The sequence below is a fragment of the Gracilinanus agilis genome, chromosome 2, assembly GCF_016433145.1.
Source record: "Gracilinanus agilis isolate LMUSP501 chromosome 2, AgileGrace, whole genome shotgun sequence".
Lineage (NCBI taxonomy): Eukaryota > Metazoa > Chordata > Mammalia > Didelphimorphia > Didelphidae > Gracilinanus > Gracilinanus agilis.
Window position 1 is genome coordinate 380,255,140 of NC_058131.1, and position 17,630 is coordinate 380,272,769.

The 17,630-nt window shown below is 41.1% G+C and overlaps 1 protein-coding gene across 1 annotated transcript in view; it reads left to right on the plus strand.

Annotated features, from left to right (window-relative positions):
- Window positions 1-11,181: 11,181 nt before the first annotated feature.
- The window catches only part of CCNJL (cyclin J like), a 50,043-nt gene continuing 43,594 nt past the window's right edge, over window positions 11,182-17,630 (plus strand). The window contains exon 1 of the mRNA XM_044661738.1: window positions 11,182-11,244. Coding sequence (XP_044517673.1) covers window positions 11,182-11,244 — 63 coding nt within the window. The remainder of the gene's footprint in view (window positions 11,245-17,630) is intronic.

The window sequence follows — 17,630 nt, forward strand, 5'->3', positions numbered from 1 at the left end:
CCAGGGAATAAAATGTCTTATTAAAAAAATTTTTTTTAAGTTTATTTAAACTTGTTGAGTCCAGCTGACGTCTTAAGGATCTCAAGAATAAGATGAGACCAAGGTAACCAAACTCCTTGGGTCAAGATCAAGCCAGTCCCAAGACAGAGATGTATAGTGAGGCAATGCTCATGGGTTTGGGACCCAAGAAGAAATCTGGATGTTGTTTAGTTCATGGCCTTTGAAGAAACAGGTTCATAAATCTGGATCTGAAAATTATCTCCGAGGCCATCTAGTCCAGTTTCCTTATCTTATAGATGAGGAAACTGAGGCCCAGGACAGTTAAATGACTTGCCCAAGGTATACAAGTAGTAAATGTCAGAGACAGGACTGGAACCTATATCCTCTGACTGCAATCCCAATTTCCATTATACTACCTTATCCCTCCCTGACCTCTCATGTGGGGTTAAGGAACTTCAAATCATGGAAAAATACATGGACACACTGCTTCTCAGTCATCACAGATAAAGATGATCTGACTATTGGCTAACCTACCATTGTGTGTATGTGGTGAAGTCCAGCATGGAACTCCATGGGCCTTTTCACATAGGATATGTCTATGACCAGATTGCTTAGTTATTGACCCCTAGCACTTCAGGGACCCAGAACTGTCTGCAGCTCAGTGGCATCATGGAAAAAGTACTGGTTAGGAAATTTGGTTTTTAAACAGACATCACCAATTAGCTATGTGTCTTAGGCAAGCTTGCTTAATCTCTTAAAAAAATTTTTTTTGCTTAATCTTTTTAAGTCAAAGTTTCCTCCTCTACAAAATGAAGGATTGCAAAATCAAGAGGTGAAAGGGACAAGAGAGGTCCTCTCCTACATCATTTTACAAATGAGGCCCAGGGAATTTAAGTCATTTGCCCAAGATGACACAGTAATAAAGGAGGAGATGGATTAGATCAATGTTTCCCCATCACCAGTCCTCAGGATAATGCTACAAGTTTTTCCAGCCCAAAGAACTTGTCCTTTCTTCTTGAAATGCCTGCACTTAAAAAAAAAAATGATTCCCTCTCCTTCTCCAAGCATCCAGATAGTACTACTCATGCTTTCCTCCTCCTCAGTTTCTATTCACTCTGGCATGAGCATGCTGAGGCTTCAGAAGGCCCCTCAATAGAAAAAAATTCGTTATTTTACTAGCCAAGAAAAATCATTTGGGTTGGGGAACAGACTAGAAAAACTCTTAACATCCAGAGCTCAGCTGTGTTTTTCAGTGACTGGGTGGTTACATCCTGCCTGCTGTCTTCCATTTTCCCTCCAGGGGGCGACCATCCACCACATAAAATTCCAGAGATGCCGCAAGGCGCATTGGACCCATGCCTAGAGTCTCATTTCTTATTGTCCTGCAGTCCTACCATTACATTTTGGGTGCAGAGCTGAAAGCAAATGAGATTTCTGGCCCAAATGCACAGTATGATCTTGTTCCCTACCGTGAAAAAAAAATAAAATGAAAAACAAGTCACCATTTTTTGCCTCTAACATAATTTTGTATTGCTTTACATTAAGCTCTAAAGCTAAGGGGAGATTAATCCAGTATGAGGCAATCAGAATATGGAGTTTTCTGTCTCCCTTTGCTAATACCTAACTTTACTTTTAAACTAGGTTCAATCATTTTTATGAGCAGCAGGGTTTTTTGATAGAAAGGGAAAGTGTATTGTAAGCTAATTTGAGTTTTAATCCTGGTTTTGCCATTTATTTAACCTATTAAGAACTTGAAGAAATAATTTCTCTCTTTTGGGGTCTTTGATTCTTCATCTGTAAAATGAAGGAGTTGGATTTTCTCTGTGGTATCTGCTAACCTGATATTCTATCACCTGAGAGAGTAAAATGAGAACTACGAGTTCTATTAGTAATTACTATGAGAACTATTAGTAAAACAAACAAACAAACCTGGAACAAGGCCACTTGTTACAGAAGATGAGTCCTGAAACAATATATTTTAAGGCAGGAGCCTAGGTAGTGATACTTTCTAGTCTATGGGTATCAACTGTCTCCAAGGTTACACTGGAAAGATATAACTCAAGTTGTTGAAATCTCATAAATACAATTGGGCAGATGGATTTAGTGGGTGGCTTCTGACATATCCAAGCATCTCATTAAACTTCAAAACATAGTTCTTTGTTTCTGGTGAAGACAAGTTAGACAAATGTTATTGGGTTACTTGGGCTTGGGCTAAGTCTGTAAGTTAGTCAATAAGATATGCCAAATGCTCATGGTGATCAGAGGGAGGAAGACACATGATCCTGTTTTTGAAGAACTCATTTTAATGGGGGAAGACATCACCTATACCAGAAGGCATATACCACTGGGCAAAAGCCTATATTCTTCTGCCATCACTACGGAGACCCAGCATCATAGAATAAGAAAATAAACTGGAAGTAGAGTCAGGACACCTGGATTTGATTCCCAGGTCTATTCCTTCCTAGCCCTTGTGACTCTGACTAAGCAAAATACTTATATTCTCTGAGCATAACTTTCTTAATATGAAAGGCAAAAATGCTAAAATCTGCTGTTACTGCCTTAGAAGGTTGTTGTGAAGATCAATCCAAAGACTTAAATAAAATAATAGAGACTATTTAACAGAGTGGATAGTGATCAACTATCCACTATCCACTCAGTCAGGAAGATCGAGGTTCAGGCTCTGTCTCTGACACATATTAGCTGAAGGACTCTGGGCAAATCATTTAAAATCTTAGTACTTGAGTAATTTTCTAAGACTATCAATTACAGGTCACTTGCTACTCTGCAATGAAGAGGGTCTCTACATCTAGTATTCCCTGTATAGTACTAATGAAATCACAGGTCCAGAAAAAAAACAACAACCACCAACCAAAAATACACTATACTACACACACAGACATCCCCTACACAAGTGAAATGCCTTATAGAGGTAGTTTAAGAGTGTGTTCCTCTTTTCTATTCTTAATTTCATAAATAAATGTTAACACCTCAAAGGGAGAAGTGTTCTTGTGAAAGTGGAACAGGTTCATGGACAGATTTGCAGTCTGTTCTCCTTGTCGGAGGCTCTGGGAAATTGTGGCTATTGAACATATAAACATAGACATACACACATTTTTATACTTTGACTTTCCTAAATGGGTTTTAATTTCCAGTGACAGATCTCAAGAGTCCTCCCAAGAAAAGTCCCAGGTTGGCTTTAAAAAACACAACCATTTATCACAACTATTACTTTTTTCTTCTTATTTAATAACTTCTAGGCAATTGGGGTTATGAGACTTGCCCAAAATCACATAGCTAGGAAAAATCTGAGGCTAAATTTGAACCAAGGACCTCCCATTTCCAAACCTGGCTCTCTATCCACTATAAATATGAAAAATAATTATGACTGAAATAATAATATAAATTAGTATTTTAATTAAAGCCATGCTGATAGATAAAGTTATTAGACCACGCGCTTGTAAGCATTCAAAACTGCCGCCTCCATTTTGTTACCTCTCTCTTCCCAAGTATGCTGGCCAAGAGCCACTCCCTCCTAACCCAGGAGATTATAAACTCTTCCCTGCGTCAAGATGTAGGTCTCCCCACGCCCAAAGAACCGGAACCGGAAACCCGTTGGACCACGGGAAATGTAGTTTGATACATTTCCCATGTCCATAGAAAATATATATACTTTTAGATGGCATTTCCCAAATTTCACTTTTACACCACTGAGCTACCCAAATGTCCCAACTATTACTTATTTGTATCCCCACACCTATCACCTTTTCCTGGTTGAGCTCCCAGAAATCATTCATTCTAAGAGTTTCAATTTTTGTGAAATGACAGATGGGTTTCAGAAGGGTCTAGGCAACAGAATCTGTTTGAAGGCAAAGGGGAAGAAAGCCCCTTTATAAAGTTGAGGCACTGAGCTCCATACTTCCTTTTATTTCTGGCTTAAAACCAGAGCATCAATGTCTTGAGAAGTTAATAAATAAGATAGAAGCAGTAGAAGCAGCCTGCTGAATGGGAACTGGATCTAAAATACAGTAATAAGCACTAGCTCCCTTGGTCAGAGATACCTTGAGACCTACCTGATCTGCTCCTATTCATAGCAAATACTGTAATAGCATTGAATTTAGAGCTGGAAAATGCCAGAATCACAGGATTGCAGATCTCTAAAACTAGACTCTGGGAATTCCAGGACTTTGGCTAGGCAATGAGGAGGGTTTATGGAAAGGAAAGGATCACCAAGGTCCCTTCTAGCTCTAACACTTTTTCTGATCTCTGGTCATGGCTCTCCTTTCCATCAGCCAAATCAAGATGGTAGAGAGAATATGCCATTAGTGTCTGAGTCCCTGGGTTCAAATCTTTCCTTTAGAACATACTATCAGTGGGACCTTGGGCACATCATTGCCTCTGTAAAATGAATAGCTTGAACTAGATGGTTTCTAAGGTCCCTTCTGGGCAGCTAGATGGCACAATGAATAGAGCAATGGGCCTAGAGTCAGGAAGACTCATCTTCCAGAATTCATATCTGCCCTCAGACCCTAGCTGGGCAAATCTCTTAACCCTGTTTGCCTCAGTTTCCTCATAGGGAGATCCTCCCAGAGATCTTTATGGTACTGTAGCAGGGTAGATGGTAAGACCTTCTAACATAACTAGAGAACCAAGGTATTGGGATCAAAACAATGATGCACAACAATTCCAATATCTTTGCCAAGAAAACCCCAAATGGGGAGTCAGACACAACTGAAACATCTTAACAGCAAAGTCCCTTCCAGTTTTCGATCTGTAATCCTGTGATTCTGACATTTTCCAGCTCTAAGTCTATGACAAGCCTATGAAGTTGCCAGGATTTATATATAGCAGGGGCAGCCTTGCTCACATTCTTATTCCTCTAGGAAGCTCTCTTCTCAGGTAGTAACTAAGGCCAAAGGCTAGACCAGGGGTTGGCAACCTTTTTGGCAGTGAGGGCCATAAACGCCACATTTTTTTAAATGTAATTTCATGAGAGCCCTACAGTGCTCACAGTTCACGCTCCTGTAACAGATCACGCTCCTGTAAAAGCGCCTGAAAAAAAAATTGACTTTATGGCTCATGCAGAAAGAGCCATATCTGACCCTCAAAAGAGCCAGATATGGCTTGAGAGCCATACATTGCCAACCCTTGGGCTAGACTATCATAAAAACATAAAGTCCGGGGCAGCTGGGTAGCTCAGTGGATTGAGAGCCAGGCCTAGAGATGGGAGGTCCTAGGTTCAAATCCGGCCTCAGACACTTCCCAGCCATGTGACCCTGGGCAAGTCACTTGACCCCCATCACCCACCCTTACCACTCTTCCACCTAGGAGCCAATACACAGAAGTTAGGGGTTTAAAAAAAACAAAACATAAAGTCTGTCCTTTATGATCTTCTTCATCTCTAATACTCATAGATGTCCAAATAAGTTAATGAATATCAAAGTGCTTTGAAAAGTCTAAGTGCTATAATAACCTAAGGGATTGCTCTACTGGAGGGAATGAAAGCAACATCAACAGGTGCCAAGGACCCGCACTCAGCCACTGAAGCCTTCTAACAAGCACATTCACCAAAGAGGCCTCTAATTCCTAACTCACTGGGGGTCTTTGCCAAACCAGAATCAGCTGAGATGGCCTCATGACTCTCCCCAATGATTCAGGAAGAGCCGGGTGGACAGTAGGGTACACTGTGAGCAGTTAAAAGGAACTTCTGGCTCAGGGCCATCCAGGCAGGCCCCAACTGTCTGGCCACTTTTTACTATCCAGTTTAGAGTCCCCTTCCTGTTCATTGTCTGTGGTGCTGGGAGGGGGTGCAGGGGCAGAGAGGCTCAGAGACTTTGAAGTTAATGACTTCTTTTCATTTCTCCCTGCCTGGGTCTGGCCAGTTCTCAGCAGTCCTCCCATTGTTCCCAGTGGTTGTTTCCATAGTATTCCAAAGCTCTGGGAGACTGAGGAGGGGACTCCCACTAAAGACAGAAACCCACCACCACTACCATGAATGAATGAACGAATGAATGAATAAATGAATGAATGAATGAAAAAAGCATTTATTAAGCACTTTCTATGTGCTCACTGTGCCAGCTGCTGAGTGTGCAAACAGAGAGGCAATGGGTCACATTCTAATATGAGAGTTCAGTTTCAAGGTTTATGGCAGATCTGAGACTACCCACTGGTGTGGGTAGGCACCAGGAAGAGAACCTTATGATGCAATGGCAGGGTAGATGGTTAAGACTTTCCATCAAAACTGGAGGACTGAGGTGTTCGGATCAAAACAATGATGCACAACAATTCCAAAGGACTCGATGAAAAATGCTCTCTACCTGCAGAGCAAGAACTGATGAACTTTTAAGTGTGATTGAAGCTTTTTTTCTTTCACTTCATTTTTCTTGCCTTTTTTTCAACATGGTTAATATGGAAATATGTCTTCCATGACTTCACATGTATAATTGGGTGTCATATTTCAGGCTTTCTCAATAAGTGGGAGAGGGCCTGGAGAGAATTTGGAACTCAAAAGAAAAATATCACTTCCTGACCAGTTCACCCCTGATGGGGTCTAGGAGCCCTCAGAGAGTAAGGAGAAAGGGTATAGAGGAAAAGAGTGACTCTTCCTACATGATCTCCCCATAGGATCTAGGCAAGCCCAGGGATCAGGAGAGGAAGGAGAGAAAAGAGGAAGGATCCCCTTATCAACAGCTCCCCGCTCCAGGAGCTACTCTATCCTCTCAGCTGCCCCATGGCATCTCTTTATTGTGGAGTTTGCTTCCATTAAGATTATAGCAAGGATCAAGTTAGAGGAGAAAAACTATATTCTGTGTTGAGGTCTTTTTTAATAAACCAAAAACTCAACCCCCTGGGTAGACAGATTCATGAATGATTCAACTCAGCACTGAATAGCTATCATATACTAGTACTTTAGAAGTATAAGACTTCAAAGAAAATGACTCAAGTCCCTGAAGGAGTGAATCCACTCAGTTTTGGAACTCCAGGACCAAACGGAGCTATCTTGACTAATAAGTGAGTACAGCTAAGTCCCTTGTATGAATACAAAATCCCCTGAAGTGGGGAATTCAAATTCAAATTGCACAATTCCAATTGAGTAGAAAGCATTGACCATATTTTACCCAATTATAACTTTGAATTGTGTGAATAGAATACATGGAATATGTGACCATTCAGAGAATTCATCATTGGCACTAATTAGGACCTAGCTGTAAAAACTCAGCTAGCCATTTATATCTGGCTGGCCCCAGCCTTTACTTCCCATCCTCTGCCTCCACCTTCAGAATCATAAAGATTAGAGCTGGAAAGACCTTCATGGACTGTTGCAAAGTGAAATAAGCAGAACCAGGAAAACATTGTACACAGTAACCGCAATACTGTGGAAAGATCAGCAGTGATAGACTTAGCTATTATTGGCAATACAGTGATCCAGGGCAATTCTGAGGGACTTATTTGCAAGAAGGAATGGTTTTTTCCTATAAGACTGAAGAAAGGTGGGTCTAGAAGGGAATTTATGTTGAGGTGATTTTGAATATAGAGTTGGGGAGAAAAGAAAGGTTGTGAGGGATGGAATTGATTTTTTTTTTAAGTGAAGTATGAGGCAAAGGCCAAAGGATGAGAATGTGGGAAGAAAGCTTAGAGGTAACTTTAAGGAAAGCAGAAGAGATATGAAGGGAATGGGATAGAGATTCAATCAGGGAAGAATTAAAAAGACTATGATAAATATGATAATATATAGCTATATGTAGATGTATGATATGAATATGATGATGTATAGCAGTCAGGACTCTGTTGAAATGATGTAACATCACTTTGTCATGGACCCAACAATATTCAACATATGAATTGAAATTCCTAAATATAAATGAAATCAATTAAGAAGATTGAGTCAGATAATAAACTCCTGGAAAAAGGTAAGAGAGGATATGAACAGGCAGTTTTCAGAGGAAGAAATCAAAGCTATCTATAGTTATGTGAAAAAATGATCTAAATCACTATTGATTAGAGAAATGAAAATTAAAACAACTCCAGGTACCTTCTCACCTATCAGATTGGCTAACATGACAGAAAAGGAAAATAACAAATGTTGGACAGGATGTGGAAAAATTGGGTCACTAATGAATTGTAGGTGGAACTGATTCTGTAGAGCAATTTGGAATTATGCCCAAAAGGCTATAAAACTGTGCATACTCTTTGATTCAATAATACTACCACTAAATCTGGGTCCCAAAGGGATATTGTTAAAAAAAAAGGGGGGGGGAGACCTCTATGTACAAAAATATTTATAACTGCTCTTTTTGTTGTGGCAAAGAAGTGGAAATTGAAGGAATGCCCATGAATGAATGCCAATGGCTGGACAAGTGGTACAGTATATGATTGTGATGGAATATTACCGTGCTATAAGAAATGAGGAGCAGGATGTTTTCAGAAAAGCCTGGTAAATTTTACATGATAAATTGATGCAAAGTGAAATGAGCAGAACCAGAAGAGCATTGTACAAAGTAGCAGCAATATTTTATGATAATCAACCACAAATGGCTTGGGTATTCTCAGCAATACAATGATCCAAAATAATTCCAAAGGATTTATGGTGAAAAATGCTCTCCACCCCTCCAAAGAAAGAATGGATAGCATCTGAATACATATGGAAACACACTTTTTAAACTTTTAAAAAATTATTTGGGGGTTTTTTGGCCTGCATTTTCTTTTGCAACATGCTAATATAGAAATGTTTTGCATGACCAGACATATATAATTTATATAAAATTCCTTGCCTTCTCGGGGAGGGGAAGAAAAGTGAGAGAGAGAACTTGAAACTCAAAAAAAATTTTAAATGAATGTTAAAAATTATGTTTTACATGTTATTGAGGGACAAAATAAAAGAAAAATTACATATAAAAAAAGACGAGTTCCAGGAGAAAATAAGTTACCATGATCTAGGTGGGGTATTGTATCTGGATGTAGTGAACAGGAAGGAAAAGTTCCCAAGAGATGATGTAGTGAAGAACAAGGAGCATGAAAATTCTTTCCTCCTAGCCTGTGTGAAGCAACCACCCAGTGCTAGAGAGTGTGGCCAGCAGTGTCTTAAGGCTAGAGATTAGAAGGAGTTTCCCTGATAAATCTGGCCTTCCAAGGTACATTCCAGAAGGTAGGATGAAATGATGTATTTGAAATTTCATTTCTGATTAGGTACCTCTCAGAACAAAATAAATTACTCATAGAATCTCGAATAGTTAACAAAAGATTTACTTAGGGCAAGGATGGTCAAAGATCTTTATCCAGGATACTTACCTCTTGGATTCAGCTGAGTTGTTGCTCATGGTGGTCTGTCAGTCAAGCAACAGAGAGGCCTTTGTGGCTTTTTTTTTTTTTTTTTTGGTATTCAGGAGACCCCAGGCATTCTCACTTGCTCTCCCACATGCCTAAAACACTTTGCCACCTCTGCTCTGGCTTCCTTTAAGTCCCTACTAAAATCTCACCTCCTACAGGAAGATTTCCTGTCCCCTCTTAATCCTAGTGTCTTAGCTCTGTTCATTCTTTTCTTATTTTTCCTGTATATAGTTTGCTTTATGTGTATTTGTTTGAATGTCGGCTCCCGCTTTTAAATTGTAACCTCCTTAAAGGGCAGGGACTGTCATTTGCCTTTTTGTATCTCTAGTGCTTAGCTCATTATCTGGCACAAAGTAAGTGCTTACTGCTTATTGAATTGAACTGAATTGAAGAAGACTTGGAAGCCAGGTCAATGGTTTGAGACTTCTTTCTCCGAGGCAAGTAAACCTTGAGTCCTTTTCAAGAAAAAAATGAGCCTAACCTGCACAGCGTAGTCACAATATTGCCACAATTAGGAAAGGGAGGAGACTGTCTGTCTGTCTCTGTCTCTCTGTGTCTGTCTGTATCTGTCTGTCTCTGTGTGTGTCTCTCTCTCGGGGCTGGGTGGTCAAGTGGAGCTCCAAAGGTTTCACTGATCCAGAAATTGTTTGTTTGAACGTGCAAAAACCAACCCCTATTCTCTACCACCGACCCCCATTCCAGCTCAAAGGGTTGCAGGAAAAGATTTCAGACGAGGGTCCCTGGACGGACAAATCCCCAGAGACTCAGGGGCCAGTGACGGAATATCTCCCAAAGTAGGTTAGCAATTTTATGTCGCCCCGCCCAGACCCCGGACCTGGAAGGAGGAAACGGCCGGAGGGTCAGGGATCAAGGCGGAAGCTTAGTATATGGAAAGGAGAAGGCAGAGCAGCATCAAATACCCCTAAAACCTAAATGCAGCGTGGGAAGGCTAGGAAAAGCTTGGGGGCGGGGCAGGGCAAGTCAGGGCGGGGCAGAGAGGAGGAGGGAGAATGCCTGAGGCGCGGTGGAAGAAAGACTACAATCCCCACTAGCCCCCGGGAGCCGGAGGATAGGCGCATGCGCGAGGGGCGGCCCCCAACTCCCCTAGCGAGAGAGGGAGGGAGGGACCGAGGGAGGCCCCGGCGACGGCTGCCGGGGCTGGGAGTCAGCTGCTGTGGGACCCGTGTGCGCTGTGGCACTACAGCCAAAAGTGGGCTCAGGCTTGCAGCGGCCACTGGCTGGCGTTGAGGCCAGCCCTGCGCGGCTGTGGAGCGGAGCCGTCTGTGGGGCGGGCTGCGCCAGTTCTAGTGCCGGGCTCCCGGAGCGGGGAGGCGGGAGCCTGCCTTCCCGTGGCTGCAGCCCCCGGCGCCTGCTGCAGCTGAGAGAGGGATGCGTGAGTTTCGCCTCAGCTCTGGGGGCAGGATGTGGGAGTAGGACAAAGGCTGCCCGAGGGGGCGGGGAGAGCAGCTGCCCGGAGCACCAGCCCGGGGCTATGCCAAAGGAGCCCGACAAGTTTTCTTTGCTCTCTTCCTACTTTACAACTTTGCAAAAAAGGGGTGGGAAATCCCAGAGTCCAGGGTGAGAAGAATCAGAAGGGAGAGGGCTTTGCTAGTAGCAAAATGGGATCGGGGTCGTGAGGAGGTCCCCAGATTTCCCAAGACTCGCGAAACAGCCCGCAGTCCCTCTTAGTGTACTGTCCCACTGCCCAGGGCTGGAGAAAGTAGGGGGACCGAGAGCAGGGGCGGGAACTCGGGACCGGCGTAGTGGGATGCCCTACAGCTCCAGCTAAAGTTGTCTCTGTACCCTAGGTGCGCCCTGAGATCCCGGGCAGGCGAACCCTAGCAAAGAGAAGCGAGGATGGATGAACGATGGTGGGAAGGACACCTGGCATTGGACATCCACTGTACACTCAGAGAAAAGGTCAGTTTCTTGCCAACCCCTTCCCTCCTTGGCTGCCAGAGTTGCTCTTTTAGGGGTTTCTGGATTGTTGGCTCTTCTCGCCCTCCCACGGTAGCCCTAGAGCTCAGTGCTGCCGGGTGGGAACTCTGAACTCCGACTTTTATTTGTAGTTTCTGTCTTGCTTGTTATTGTCCCGAGATCTCGAATGAGGCAGAAGTGAATGTTTTGTGAAATTCTGGCCAGACCGATCTTTGTGCATATTGATAATTTTCGATGTCTACAAATTAGGGACTTTCGAAAGGAGGGGAGGGCGGGCTCGGGGGAGCCTTCCTAAAAAACAACTAATCACCGTGGGATGTAAATCTGCATCCTGGGGCAGCCTACCCAACCCACAAGCCAATTAAATTTGACTGCTGCAGACGCCTTGGGGGAAAGAAAGCTAGGCTGTTAGTAAAGGAGACACAAAGCCCCGTGGCCTAGGCTAGTGGCAGAAGGGGGAAGCAGGTGGGGAAAGGTAGCCAAACATTCAGCAAGATGAAATATGATCTCCTTCCAACCCTTTATTCTCTCCTTTCTTCTCCACCTCCCACTCCCCATCTCCATATGGGCATTGGAGAGGTAAAATGGAATAGATATGCTAGAAGCACCTGGCTATGCCGGTACTCCCATTTAAAACTGATAAGGGATTTTCTGCCAGAGTTTTAAGTAATCAGAGAAAAGAACACAAATTCTTTTTTCTCTAATAGCATGGACCAGTGTCCTACTCCATGAAATGGGACTTATACAGTCTCTTGATCTAACATTAAATTCTAATCAACCTAATAAAAGCAGATTTTTATTTTTTGATTTGAGAATTGGAAATAGGAGCTAATTTAAAGCAGTTAAAATGTTTTGTCTAAATTCTATGTATTAGAAAGTCTTGGATTTTTTTTTCAACCTTAGTTGTGTTTCCTTTTCAACATCCATGTAGTATCAATAGGTTAACTTTGTTTTAAGGGGAGAATACAATTTTCTTTTGTGAGTTAAAAAATGAGTAGAGAGTTCATCCTGGCATTTCAGTGAGTAGTTGTGTAAAACTGACTCCATCATTAATATAAATTATTATAAATCCCCAGGTTTCTTTATGGCCAATAAATTCTTTCCCTCGCACCTTTTTAACAAATGTTAAAATACTTGACAGAGTGTATCATGCAAGAGTGTTTAGAGACCTGAGTCCAAATTTCACCTTTCACATTATACTGACTCCCTTAATCTCTCATTGCCCCAGGTGATAATATACTATGGGTTGGCAGAAACCATACCAATCTGCATTGGTTGAGGGAATTTTCTTATCCAGGAGTTACCTTATATTAATGAACTTACAGGTCTAGCCCCTAGGGTTCCTCCTATCCATAGATGGAACATAGATTTAGAGCTGGAAGGGAACTTGGAATACTTCTAGTCCAACCTTCCTCCTGACATGGGATGCTAAAAGGTAAAGAAAGAATTGGTTCATTGAGCCTTGGCTGAGAAAATGAAGATAATTCAGGGACCAGGGGATGTCTCACTCTTCTTCTGGAAGCTGTAATTTTTGGATCTTTTCCAGTGTTTGGATTTTTACTTATCATCCAATTCTCATTGTTCTTGGAAAAGTAACACTCTATGGAATGTTATACTTTAAAGGGAACTTAGAGGCTGTTTAGTATCACACTATAGAAGAGGAAAACTGAGATCTAAAGATATTAATCAACAATCAACATTTGTTAAGTGCCTATATCCTAACAAGTACCAGGCTGAAGACTAGGGATACAAACTTAAGTGATATAGTTCCTGCCTTCAAGGAGTTTACATTCTAACATGGAAATAGGTTTTGAACAATGATACATATATAACCCAGTGGAATTGCTGTCAGCTCCTGGAGGGGGGAGAGAAGAAGGAAGGGGGTTGGGGAAAATCGTGAATCACATAAACTATGGAAAAATATTCTAAATTTTAAAAAAGAAGTTTACATTCTAATGAAGAAGAATTCTCTAAGCCACCGTTTTAAGTATTATTGCTGTGATTTGTGCAACCAATAGCACATTTCACAATATTAGGGACACACACATTATCCTTTTCTCTTTTGAAAACTGAAATTTGGGTTGAATCTGCTTTGTATTATTGTATGAGGAGGATAATTAGAAAGTATTTTCTGCAAACAGGGTCAATCTGCCTTCATAAATAGTTACTCTAGATCTCTACCATATGGAAGAGAAGGAAGATAAGTGGACCACACAGGGATTGGTCCCATGAACTTGGCTTCAGTAGAATTAGGGTCTAAACTAGTTAGCCTCTGGTCAGCTTGGGTTGACTGGCCACTGAAAATGGAAACATTCCTTCTTTCCTTCCATTTTGTGAGACCCTTTTCAGATTCCCTGACCCTCCTTCCTCTTCAGACTAGTATGGTGGTACTTCACCTTGGCCTGGTGGTTACATGCTCTAGCACTCAAATTCCTCCTTCACTTGGATTCCTTTCTGGCCTGATTAACTTGGCTATGATTAGAAACAGGCTTGAGAGGCTGACATCTGAACTTTATGCTTGGGAAGATTGGGACCCCAGAGCTTCTTCCAGTTCAGTGCTCTAGGATGGGAAGAGACAGTCCTCATCCCATTCCAATGAGTATGGATCAGAAGTTGTGATAGGGAGGTACCTGGAAAACTTTGGACTTCAAGTCTGTAGGCAATTCTTACAGTTTCAGTTGATTCTTCCCAGTGTTGTTGTTCAGGGAGGAGAACTAGAATGAAGATTTTCTGCAAGGTCAAGATGCCTTCCTGGTTACACCAGGGCTGTTCAATTTAACCTTGAGTCAGCTTTGACTCTTCCCAGCCCTTCACCCCCCACATCTCATCAGTTGCCAAGCTAATGTTTCTGCCCCCACACATTTTTATCCAACCCTTCCTCTTCTTCCTAATTTTAATCACTGTTGGTCAGTACCTCCTGTCATCTTAACTAGATGATCTTAATAACCTCCTTAACTGATCTTCCTGCTTGGAATAGATTCCCCTTTTGCAGTCTCCATCACAGCACTGCCTGGGTCATTTTCCTGATGTTCCAGTCTTAACGTCAACAGATATCTCTACATGAATATTCTGTAGACCCTCCAAATTCAGTTAAATACAAAATAACTCATTATTATCATCCATTCTCCTTTATCTTCCATTTCTCCTTATTTACTGACCTAATTCCCCTTAGTGCTATCACTCTTCAATATTTCAGCCTATATCTTTTATTCTTTTCTGAGACAATTCCCAGGAAAAGTTGTCTCTATTCAGTGCCTCCACTTTTTCACCTGCCCTTTACTTCTCAATACTTAATACAATCTGGCTTTTAACTCTTATCATTCCACGGAAACTTCTCCAAGATTAGCAACAAACACTTATTTGACATATCTGATGGTCTGTTCTCAGCCTTCATTCTTCTGGGCCTCACTGTGGTTTTTGACACTTGGTCACTCCATTCCTTCTAGATTTTCTTTCACCTTGTCCTCTGTACTCCTGCTCTCTTGGTCCTTTTCCCTGCTTATCTGTCTGATCTTGTATCATTAGCTAAATCATCATGTATGTCCTACTACCTAAATATGGTTGTTCTCCAAGGCTTTGTCCTCCTATCTCTTAATTTTTATTGATAGCTTTGATTTTTATAACGTGAACATATATCTTTGCATCTTTCCCTCCCAGTTTTTCATCCCTTACAAGAAAAAATAGGCAGGTAGATGACATAGTGGATAGAGCCTTAGGCTTAGAATCAGAAAAATTCCTCTTAATGCATTCAAATCTACCTCAGACACGTGCTAGCTATGTGACCCTGGGCAAATCACTTAACTCTTTTTGTCTCAGTTCCTCATCTGTAAAATAAGGTAAAGAAGGAAATGGTAAACCATTCCAGTATTTTTGCCAAGAAAACTCAAAATGGGGTCATGAAGAGTTGGACTCAACTGAAACAACTCAACAAAAACAAGAAAGGAAAGGAGGAAGAAGCAAAATTAACCCAACATATTAAAAAAACACCCTGATTTTGTATGTAGCACTTCACTTCCATGGACCTCTACTTTGCAAAGAAGAAGGGAGAAGAGCTTTTTTTTTTTTAATCTTTATAGTTTTTGTGAGCTCAATAATAATCTTTATAGATAACCCAACTCTCTCAATCCAGCTCTCCTCTCTCCGTGAGCATCACCAACTGCTTTCTAGATATCACCTGCATTCCTCCAAACTTCCCAAGCTCAGTATATCCAAAAAATGGTACATTTCAACCCCTCTGGTTAAATAAGATAATATTTGTAAAGCACTTAGCACAGTGCCCTGCACAAATGCTTGTTCCTTGCTGAAACTTCCTATTTCTTTTCTTTTTTTTTTTAAACCCTTACATTCTATCTTAGAATTGCTTTGAAGGCAGAAGCGCAGTAAAGGTTAAGAGCAATTGGGGTTAAATGACTTGCCCAGGGTTACATAGCTAGGAAGTGTCTGAGGTCAGATTTGAACCTAGGATCTCCTGTAAACTTCCTATTTTTGTTAGAAGCATTTCAACTTTTCCAGTCACCCAGATTTGAAATTTTGGAGTCATCCCTAGACTCTTCATTCTCTCTCACCATCATCTAGTCATTTAGCAAGGCTTATATATTCTGCCTGAACAGCTTTTCTCACATTTGGATCCTTTCTACCACACACTGTTGGGTGTAGAACATTTGTCAACATCTTAGTTTTAGTCTTTCTCACTTGGATTAGTGCCTCCCTATTTAACCCCTGTTTCTTGTCTTTTCCCTACTCCTCCAGTCTACACAGCTGCCAAAATGCTCTTCCTAAAGTTCAGGTCTAACTGTGTCACTTATCTCCTTACAGTGAAATATATATAAGGTTAAAAATCATTCTCTAATGGTCAAAAAACATGAACCAAGAGTTTTCAAAAGGAGAAATTAATATAATCAATAATTATATGAAAGGCTGTTAAGTAACTAAACAACTCTGAGATTTTACCTCAAACTCCTTTGAACTGATAAAAATAACCGGCAGCAAGGAGGGACTGTGGGAAACAAGCCTACTTTCATACTTGATTGAACTATAAATTTGTTAGACCATTCTGGAAAACAATATGGAATTCTGTAAGAAAGAGCAGGTAGGTGGTACAATGGGTAGAGTGCTAGGCCTGGAATCAAGAAGATTGCTCTTCCTGAATTCAGACCTGATTTCAGACATTTACTAGCTGTGCAATTCTAGGCAAGTCACTTAACCCTGTTTACCTCAGTTTCCTCATCTGTAAAATGAGCTGGAGAAGAAAATGGCAAACCATTCCAGTATCTATAACAAGAAAATCCCAAATGGGGACATAAAGAGTTAAACGTGATTGAAAAATAAGTGAACACAAGAAAAAGCCTAGATTCTTCATTCCCTTTTGATCTCACAGTTAATGTGTATATTAGATGTGACAAAAAAGAAAGATACTATATCTTAAAAAATATTCATAACATTCTTTGTAGTAGCCAACCATTCTAGAAGCAAAGTGAGTACTGTGGAATAGTTGAAAAATTTGTGGTGTATGAATAATTATTATTAGGCCTTAAGAAATGATGAATAGGAAGGGATTCAGAAAAGTATGGGAAGACCTGTATGAACAGATGAAGGCTAGGATAATAGAACATTCCACCCAATCCAGGCTGGCAAAATTTCTCACAAGTTGAGCCTGGCAAAGGTGAGACAGGCCAGCCCTCCTCTGCCCATAGCTCCTGCTGCATTAGAAGATATACAATAAACATGTCATTTTATCTTGGGTAGCCAAAGAGTTTCAGCTTGTGAGTCCTGGTGAAATGGTGCAGTTTTCTATGTTCCCCCTATTTCCTACAGAAGAAATTTCTTGTAAGTAAATTCAGAAATTTAGCATAATGTTTAAAATATTGCCTGAGTAACTGTGCCAACTTCTCACCTGGCCCTTCACAGTATGGCTTTAACTAATCTGTCTAGACACTACACAATTCCCTTGGGTCACTCTGTACCAGCCAAACTGGCTTGCTTTATGTTTCCCCTAATTGCATTCCATCTTTTATCTCCAGACAGTCCCCACCATCCCTGAGTATTCCTTCCTCAATGTTGCCTCTTAGAATCCTTAGTTTTCAACCAGGCTCAATTCTTTTCAGGAATGTGAGATTTTCCTGATTCCCCGTATGAATGAGGATTCTTCCCCTTCTCAACTAACTTGCTAATAATAATAATAAAAATAATTGCTAATATTTATGTAATGCCAACTGTGTTCTGATTCCCCCTGGGAATGAGGGTTCTTTCCCTTCTCATATTAACTTGCATATAATAATAATGATAGCAATAATAATAATAAATAACTAGCATTTCTATAGCACCTACTATATTCTAGGCACTTTGCTAAAGACTTTTAAAATATCATT